General features: G+C 33.7%; 2 protein-coding genes across 2 annotated transcripts in view; one reads left to right on the top strand and one right to left on the bottom strand.

Moving 5' to 3' along the window:
* The first annotated feature begins 944 nt into the window (after positions 1–944).
* Positions 945–5,590, top strand: LOC119838815 (protein adenylyltransferase Fic). The gene is made up of 3 exons (XM_038364936.1): positions 945–2,130; positions 2,380–2,577; positions 4,253–5,590. The coding sequence occupies exons 1-3, from the start codon at positions 1,103–1,105 to the stop codon at positions 4,380–4,382; spliced, it is 1,356 nt and encodes a 451-aa protein (XP_038220864.1). The 5' UTR covers positions 945–1,102; the 3' UTR covers positions 4,383–5,590.
* Positions 5,591–8,354: 2,764 nt separating this feature from the next.
* The window catches only part of LOC119838821 (kinesin-like protein Klp10A), a 55,833-nt gene continuing 53,589 nt past the window's right edge, over positions 8,355–10,598 (bottom strand). Inside the window, exon 18 of the mRNA XM_038364944.1 lies at positions 8,355–9,459. Coding sequence (XP_038220872.1) covers positions 9,320–9,459 — 140 coding nt within the window. The 3' untranslated portion in view covers positions 8,355–9,319. The remainder of the gene's footprint in view (positions 9,460–10,598) is intronic.

Below are 10,598 nucleotides of genomic sequence, written 5' to 3'. Positions count from 1 at the left end.
TCTGTAAAAAAAATATGTGATAATAATAAATTAAATTATCTTTTAAATAGACCCAGACTCAAATTCTAGAGCTACATCTTCATTTTGAGGCTTACCGCATACACAACCGTTTTACTATACTATTTCAAATAATATTTATACACAGATTTGAAACATTTCCTCTCAGTACACTTATTTTATCTAATTGTGTGCTAAAAATCTAGATTCATGATATACCACAGCGTAATTTTTTTCAATAAAGAGTTTTCGATTCGTAAATTTGTTAGCAATGAAATAATTCGAGTCCATATTTTACAACGAAATTCATAAAATACCGTTCATCGATACCCATATTTGGAAGTGCAGTGAAGCATTATGGTTTCTGAGCGTTCGTCAATTAATTACGCCTGACGTTTAAACAATATTAAAACGCATGAATGCACATAAACACATATTATGTGGTGCTCTTGAGTTGTTTAACAAGTTTATTGAATTACCATAAAATTTAAAAAGTGTTTCAAACTACATGAAAATTAAACTAAGTACATAATACTACATAATATTGTTACTATTAGCTTCGTATTATTATGCAAGAAATAATATAATGATCAAATTACACGTGTAGGTAGTATAATATTTATTTATTGATATTACTACCATCAAATTTCCATGGTAAAAAAAGTACTAAGATGAGACATAACTTTTAACGCAAATTATTAAATCTATTTTGTATAATGAATTAATGTGTGGATTTTTCATTTCACTAAAACCACCATAAAATTGGTATCAATTATTTATTTATAATAATTCTATACTGCTATAAAGATGGGTAACCTAGGCACATTTGTGATCTGTTCCAAACTATATAGCTAGTTCCTATTTCATTCACGTCACAAAATTTTAATTATAATATACTCTGTGGTCGAGGTGACAATTGACAGCTGACACCTGACAGAGACAGGAAACAGCTGGTATTTGTCTGAAATTTGCAATGGCATTACGTGTTTTTTTACGATTTGCCTCTGAAACTTATTATTGCAATACACGATGAAATCAAAATTATCAACAATCGCTTGTTCTAACGTTTTATCAGTGAGTTTGCGTCGTTTAAATCACAGCAACCATGTTATTCTTAGGTAGATCTACCAAAACAGAAACCATGAAGTGTGCTTGGAAACAGCAAATTGAGATGAATATCCTCTTGGATCGATGTAAAACTGTGGTAATTTTATCTAGCATTGTGTGTATGTTTGCGGCTGTCATAACGTTGCACAAGATCCTTAGCCATGATGTGAAACTTATCAAACCGTTTGCGCCCATACCAGCTGGATTATACGGAAACTATCTTGAGCCCTTTGTTGGAGAGCCTCCGCCTTCTCAGCCTAAAACATACGACAAAGCGCGAGATGCGGAAGCTGTTGTCTCTTTAAACGCAGCTCTGGACATGAAAAAACACGGCAAAACTGATAAAGCATTAAAACTATTTCAACATGCATTTGCACTGTCACCGAAACACGCTGATATACTCAATCACTATGGAGAGTTTTTGGAAGATACCAAAAAGGATATAGTGAAAGCCGACCAACTATACACTCTAGCCTTAACAAATTATCCAGATCACAGTGGAGCACTGACAAACAGGCAGCGAACAGCAAGCATTGTTGAGAATTTAGATCGCGAAATGTTACGAAAAATTGATGAAAAGCGAGACGCGCTGCTATCAATACCAGAAAATGATTCTGCTTTATGTAGAGCTAAGAAAGAAGCATATTTCCAACACATATACCATACTGTTGGTATTGAAGGCAACACTATGACGCTACAACAAACCAGAAGCATTTTAGAGACAAAAATAGCAGTAGCCGGTAAAAGCATTGATGAACACAATGAGATATTGGGTCTGGATGCTGCAATGAAGTATATAAATGCTACATTATTATATAGAATGCGAGACATTACTATGGGAGATATATTGGAGATCCATAAGAGAGTCCTGGGGCATGTAGACCCAGTGGAAGGGGGGCATTTTAGAAGGACACAGGTGTATGTTGGAGGTCACATACCTCCAGGGCCTTTGGAGATACAAGGTCTGATGACACAGTTCTTGGAATGGCTTAATTCTGAAGACGCATTAGAGCTACATCCTGTGAGGTAAATATCTTAAAATTAAATTTATTTGCTAAACTCGTAATTAAAAATACGTCATTTGGCATTTTATTTTCATGTTATCCATGTGCATTATTATATATTCTGACCTAAAGTTTAAAGAGTTTTTTAATTGACTAAATTAATAAAATACTTATTATTATGTTATTCAACAAACCACCTAAAAGGTAACTTTCTTCTGGTTATCTATGTAAGATTTTTTCTGTTTTCAACACAAAATTCATTATTTTTCAGATATGCAGCTCTAGCACACTATAAGCTAGTCCACATTCACCCATTCATAGATGGCAATGGCCGAACCTCTCGCCTGCTGATGAATCTACTGCTAATGCAGGCTGGCTATCCACCAGTGATTATTGCCAAACAGCATCGCCACTTGTACTATCAGCACTTGCAAACTGCCAACGAGGGAGATGTGAGACCTTTTGTCAGGTAGGTTTTAGAGCTCAAGAGATGAGTGCAATATACTTTTTATAATTAGGCACTAAATCAAAATGTACATAAAAATTTTTGTCCATTTCTATTCAATTTTTATAACAAAATGACTGAATTATAGAAATGAACCTACAGTCATATCATATCTACGGTTTTAAATGGTAAAACCCCGCCACATTGATCTTATTTAAAAATAGACATCTGAGATCTGCATATGAAAGAAAATATTTTATAATGGTGTATCTATGAATAAATAAATTCCTTCTAATCCTACTTACATTGTAAATGCGAAAGTTTGTGAGTATGTGTATGTTTGTTACTCTCTCACAAAAACTACTGAACCGATTGCAATGAAATTTGGTACTTAGATAGCTGGACAACTGGAATAATACATAGGCAACTTTTTATCGCGATATTCCTACGGGATACTGACTTACGCGGGTGAAACCGCGGGGCGCAGCTTGTAATGAATGATGCGTCCATGTTTCCGTAACTGGACGATAAGTGCCTGCGTAATTTTGTATGAAAGAGATAGATAGAGGAGGTGCTCCATACATAAATTTTCCACATTCATTTTCCTTGTGATATTTATCTGTTATATCTCTGTAACGTTATTAGATCCAATACATAACCAGATGACACCAATTATAGATAATTATTGCCCATACCAATTTATCTCACTAGCTCACGCGCTAATACGGCGGAGTATAAATAAATGAAATATAAATGTATGAAAATGTTGTGTTTATGATTTTTTTTGACGTGACAACGTCTTAAATTAGGTTGCGGCTCGGAGTCACTCATGAAAAAGTGTAACGCCCGGTAACGTTACGATGAGTCACCGAACTATGATCGGTCCGCCGCGCGCGCACCACTAGAGAATTGAATCGGCGCGTGCTTGTGTCTCTGTCTCTGTCTTTTTAGTAAACAAAATATATTTTCTATAGTTAAAATTTGTGCAATTCTTATTTTCATTCAATTCCTTGTTCCTATTGTGCAATTTAATAATATTCATATCAATAAATACTCTACCGAGAAAAAGACGTTGTCACGTAAAATCTTCGCCCGTAAAACCGACTTTACAGGCAACCATTTTTTATCTTAAAATCACCACTATCTGCTTGTGACCCGTCAAATTCGCCCATTTTTAGGATAAGACTAAATGTTTTAATATACAATTAGTATCACAATGCAATATCAAGAGTATATTTCATCAAAGTTTGTGCAACAAAGCGGAGGTGAAAATCATCAGAATGCGAAGGTCAAATCACGACCACCGGACGTTACCTAATAACGATTAATACCTAACGTAAATCCTTTTATTATTTATAACTATACTTAGAATATAGTCTATAATATAGTATTTTCTTGTTTGATTTTACGCGAGTATTATACATGTAGAAATTAAAAACTTTTTAACGAATTTTGATCGCGATTTATTCATTATATTATTAACTCGACGTTTCGAACACTACAGCGAGCGTGGTCACGGGAAGACTGTATATAATAAATCTATATAAAATTCGAATTAACTTTACTTACCGAATGTAGTTGCATAGATGGTAGATGTTATAAGTATCTTAAACATTCTTCTCGAAATTTGAGCGTGCACATATAATGTTTAGGTTAGGTTAAATTATTTTTTGTACTTATTACTTACGAAATATTTCAGATTCATAGCGCAGAGTACAGAGAGGACATTGAACCTATACCTGTGGGCTACAAGTGAGTACAGTCACATGGTCCCCGCCATCGGTGAGCCGCACATACTGACCGGAGAAGGATTTGAAGATCTGTTGTAACTACACTCATATTATAAAACGTAAAGCATATCAACCCTAAAAGTGTGAAATTATACGTTAAATTGGCAGTGTAAGGTTACGATTACATTTTAAAGGATTTATGATTAATTTTAATGGGGCCTTTTAGGAGGACCGACATTATCCTTGTGTATGAAGGTTTACAATACTAATACATATTATTTATTTCTAATCTGGAACATTTAACAAAATATGATATCCTTTTTCCTTTTATGGCCTTATCTTTTTAATTTTATGGCCGGATTTACCACTTGCTCATAATGTCCTAATAAAATTTTGACGTTTATGTCCATAGATAATTTCTCATTTTAACTCCCAAATACAGTCTTAACAGAACATAATTATAACTATTCTTTTATAAGGTTATTCATATTAACTTTCCATATGCGAAGTGTCATTCTTTAATAGCATCACAAAAAAAAAAGTTATGTACCTATTGTCAATCTCCAACGTTTTTGGCGGTAAAAAATCGAGAACTAATTAATTAGTGAAAATTTATTTAGTAAAGTAGTAATAATTTATAAGTTGGTTCATAATTTAACCACTCTTGTCAAGTTGGTATCACATTTGAAGTGGATTTTTATTTATGCAGTAAATTAGTATTATTTTCCTTGACTGGCCAAAACTATGTTCCGCGGGCAGGCATCATCATGATATAGTCAGGGTTTGTAACTTATTCAGTATTTGATAATATATTTCTGAACTTTACTCAAAAGTGTATAAGCGATTTATAATAATCGCTTATTATTTTCTTATATTATAAGACATCGGTTTGTTAAGTTACATTCATTTTGAGTTTTGACTCTGAATTTCTTTGTGCACTATCTCACCGATTGTATTACAAATTACTGTTACTATTCTATAGCTTTACTAAGAATGTGGTAGGTGTGTAAATATTGTATAATTGTATAGTTCTGTACTACTACTCTTATTGGTAAATTTGCTGTGATGATTTATTTATTACATGTCTTACTTAATAAGTGTAATAATATATTTTTTTAATTTGTTACTTACATTTAATTTGTTATACCTGTAAAATTAATTTATTTTTCATTCAAAAAAAGCGCATTTATTATAGTACAGCCATCATGTCATGAATCAAATATCGTCTTCCATTTGTAAAACTGATCATTTCCATACTTTTGTAGTACAAAATCAGTGTGTCTTAATAAATTATTGCAAATTTAATACTTTTTTTTATACGTCTTTAACCATATGTAATATAATGTTTATAGATATTTCTCATGCGTTTGTTTGTCGCTGAACTCCTCTCAGCTCTGCACCGATTTCATGATTTTTATTTGTGTTCAAGTAACTTTTGAATACGAGCAACGCCGGCACCAAATTCTGGATTATAAAGGAGAAATGTCTTTTAGTTCTTTTGTTACGATATTACAAAAACAAACCGATGCACCAATGTGAAAATTTTACATTATTTTAATGTATCGACTATCCTTTATTCGTCTCCGTGCAAGTCATCGTTTTCAATTGGAGGTCGAGAGTTCAAATCTAAAATTCCCTATGAAAATCCAAATTATCTTAACTTTATCACAATCGTCAGTGCATCAATCGGTGAAAAAAAAAACATGAACAAGAAAATGTGGTCCATAACCCACATATAGGCTTGTCTCTCACAGAGGGTAAAAAAATATAGCGATCATTTAGTTGTGAAAAATTTTCAATAAATAATTCTGTAAATATTATCAATGTATGATAAGTAGTAATTTTTGCATTAATTTACCGGAGTTAATTTAGTTAACTCCGGTAAATTAATGCAAAAATTTAATTAGCAAGTTAAGGCTAAAAATCAGGAATACAAATAAAATAGCTCATTCAATTTCGATTAATTTATTATAATGTGCGATGTTAAAATATGTTTATTACAATAAAGCATTTCAACTAGTACGAGCGCCTCGACTCTCGCCGCACCTCGCATCCCACACTTTGATTTTCACTTCTATACAAACCAAAAAAAATTCATCAAGGCAAAACTTAGTCGCTATCCATCGAGCCATCAATCGGCCCTCACAAAAATCATATTTTCAAGGGATTTCAGTACAATCAAATTTCGGACTCTGATACAGAGTACCGCTTACGTTCTTTATTTATTAAACAAGCACTATCTAATAACTTTATAAGCCGTAGTATACATAGGATCCACCTCTAATATTCTATGGAGGCGACACCGTTATATCTAACACCATGTCTCGCATTTAAAACACATTTGCTACGTCAATAATAAACAATTGAAATATGATTGTAATTTATTCATTTTATTGAAAGCGTTAAGAGGGAGTTTCAAGCAAACTGTTAAATAATTAATAAAATTAACTACATATGAATACCGTGGCCTTAGGAGGCATCTACAAAAATACTTTTGTAAGCACCAGTTTAGAATGAATTTATAGACACATATTATTTTCAAAACATTACACAGACTACCAAAAAATTAACGTTCAGAAGAAAATTCTCGCAATTTACAATATAACCTATAACAATTGTTATCACAAAATAAGTCGTATTACAAAAATAAACGAAAATATAAGTAATGACTTTAACTTAATTAGTCTTTTCAAATGTTTTTCTATTTTTAATTTAATGACATGTTTTTACTATTTTTATGAGTGATCCTAAAATAAATGACGTAAAAATGATTGCTAACAATAAAAAAACATCTGTGTATAGAAATTTACTTCACCGGCTCTTGTCAGTTCACAATCCACGCAATCCCAAAATAGTCGATATTAGGAAGTCATGTCGAATAATGGAAGTTTATTTTTTAAATATATAAATAAGCGATTGTGTGTTAAAAATACGATAATAAGATAACATATGGAAATCACATCTTAGTAATTTGCATGAGTCGTAAAAATTGGACCGACTATGCCAGATCTCTGTTAGACTTAAAAGCAATCTCTTACGAATAATCTCGAATTAACACCACCGACATAATAAATAGAAATTTAACAACAACAAGCCTTCATAGCAATAGATATGTTCTAATCAACGACTGGGTGATTGGCTCAATGTAAGAAAGAAAATCTATACAAAAAAAATATTATTTTACAATAGAAATAAACATTTAAAATTAGAAATGTGATTTATACAGAAGTTATAAACTATTTCCAGTGTATTAGTAAGAATAACAAATACAGTTTACCGTCTTTTTCTAATGACAACCATTTAAAATTGAAATAAATCAAAGTAGATAAGCAAATACAAAATTAGATAATAGATATACAGAAAGAACGTGACATTTTAATTGCCTTATAAATCAATTTATTTATTTTATTAAAGTATTTTTATTCTCAATATAATTGACGTTATTTCTTGGAAAGTTGAGCAGTCGTTCAAATAATTCATATTTTAAAATGTTTAACATCCGCCAATCACCCAGCTAATATAAAACCATTTCTAAATTCACAGTATACAGCAAAAAATTTGTTCCATATAAATATCTGCTACACGAAATATGTATTTTCACAACAATACGAGTATTTTAGAAGTCTAACGAACCACAATCGAATTAAGAACGCATGCACTTGCCCAAACGTCAATAAAATGGAAATAAAATAAATGTAAATCGTCATGAATTGTTACGGGAACTACGAGGTCTTACATTTGTACTCGCTCGGTAAAAAAATATGTAATTAGGCCTTTAGCGGAGTAAAATGCATCATCTTAAGAAAAAAAACACACTAGATATTTACTTCGTTTTTTTTTTCGAATGGCAATACAAAGTGGGATCACAATCTAAACATTTATTAATCGATTAGTAAAACACTGGAATAAATATATTTTAAATTGATTAAATCGTTCGTGAGTTCGCAGATTTGAAGAAAATTTCAAAATGGCCATTTCGCGCCATTTTACACTGTTCATAGACAACAAAAAAAACTACAGCAATAAGCATTGTTGCTATATTTTTGTTGAACGAAAATCAAACAGGTTGAATCAGTTTAAAACACATTTATTTCCACGTGTAACTGACAAAACTACACTTGTCTAGTTACAATATTTATAAGAATACAGTTTAACGCCCTCAGTTGTATCGCGGGCTTAGTCCGTGCTTAGAACACATCTTAAAATAAACAGTCTATATATTGACACGACGGCATCTTGATGTACGCTTGCGTTTATCTGGACTGAGGTGAAACGTAGGCCAGCTACAATGTTTTAGCATTTCAATACTGTTTTGAATTTCACAGAGCCACATCTTTATGGCTATATTCTTTAGTGCTGTCTTTCTTTGTCATTCAGACGTATCATAAACAAGAGCGAGAGAGGATGATCTGTCAATGGTTAGAAGCGAAGCTGAGTGCTTCTCGCTTTAATACATCATAATTCTCTTTGACAGAAAGAGACAGCATTGTGAAACACTGTGACTGTCATATAGATGTGGACTGGACCCATAACCGCCACCACCGCCATATTTCACACTTTCATCAAACGAAAACTACTCGATGCGAATTGTAGAATACCAAAATTAATACATACAACATTAAATTTTAACAATAAGAAACAATTAAGACAGTTGCATACATAGCGGTTATATACATAGGAACTTTACTACATATGTACGATGCTCTAAATGATATACAAAAATATAATCTAATGATGTGACAAAAAGTGAAGAGAGAGCTTTGACAATACGCACCGAGTTTCAAATCGCATCCACTGCACACGCAATCTCCGAGCTTGCGACGATTTCACAACGATAATGAACCGTCAATAACAGAAAAATAATGTAAGATTCGAATCACAAGAAAATTTCAGCCCGTACACGAAAACCGTTTGACAGCTGACGTCATCGCAAGCGCGGGAGCGCGTCTCGTCTGTGGCCGTTGACGTTGACGTCTGACAGATGACAGATGACAGTTGACGGTTGAAGGTTGCCAGTGTGAAAAGCGAACGAGCCGCTAGTGCCTCGGCGGCTGTATGCGGCGCGATATGTGCTCCTCCTGTTGCATCTTGGTGCGGAACTCGGCGACCAGGTCGCGGGACTGCGCCAGCACGGCGAGCTGCTCGTTCAGCAACTCCTCCCATTGCGTGGCGTAGGCTGGAAATTAGAATTCATAAATCAGATTTTTTTAAACTTTATTGAGCTCATTCGATAAGTAAATCGGCTAAGCGCTTGTTTATTATTGAGCTATTATGGTCAATTAGCCTGAATTGCGCTTTTTTCTGCAAAATTACACCCGATTAGTCGATTTAATCGAAATTATGTGCGATTCTCTTAGTGACGATTTAGCTTTAAATGAACGGTTAATATTTATCAATGACGTGTGAGCAAGTGCTGATATATTAACGGTACCAAGCTATGAATTTTGAATTATTTTTAGACCCCTTGAAAGTTATTTGAAGTTGATTCGTCATATGAAGAAGTTGTCGTTATTTAACCACCCAAAAAGGTTTTATGCCAGTCTGTTTTTTTATCGCATCAGCGAGCACACCTAGCAGCGCGGCGGGTCGCGCGGCCGGCCGGCGCCGCGCCGCGCCGCGCACGCGCTTGCACGGGAACCCGCCTGCAACGCGCTCACACTCACCGACACACACTTGTATAAGTACACATATATCATATATCTCACCAATCCTACTTCTTACTATCCTACTAATTGCAAATTGCAATGAAATTTGGTAGGTAGATAGCTGGACAACTGGAATAACACATAGGCTACTTTTTATCCCGATATTCCTACGGGATACAGACATACGCGGGTGAAACCGCGGGGCGCAGCTATTATTATAAATGTGAAAGTTTCTTTATTTGTCCGTCAATCACGCTGAAACTACTGAACGGATTTTGATTAAATTTGGTATGTCAATATGAGCTGACTTGGGTCATAGAATACTTTTTATCCCAATTAAATGCTCCCTTAAAAACAGGGATAAAACAGGTATTTTGATATCCGGACGGAGCCGGGACGAGCGTCTTGTAATATTTACGTCGCTTATTGACCGACAATGTTCTGAATGAGAGAAAAATAGCTCAGAACGTGTTGTAAAAATATACAAATGGGTTTTTTCTTAGTTCATATTCAGTATATTTTAGTCTTTGAGAGACACAAATACGTACATGCACAGAACACCTTAAAACAAGATATAGAAACTGGATGTATCTAAATATTAGCATAAAGGAGTCAAGGGGGTACATGCAGAAAACATATTAAACAAGAAAAGGACTGCTGTACATAAAAT

This window comes from Zerene cesonia, unplaced genomic scaffold (assembly GCF_012273895.1).
Source record: "Zerene cesonia ecotype Mississippi unplaced genomic scaffold, Zerene_cesonia_1.1 Zces_u005, whole genome shotgun sequence".
In the NCBI taxonomy this organism is placed as follows: domain Eukaryota; kingdom Metazoa; phylum Arthropoda; class Insecta; order Lepidoptera; family Pieridae; genus Zerene; species Zerene cesonia.
Note: the sequence above shows the minus strand (reverse complement) of the source record. Positions and strands in the feature narration are given on the sequence as shown.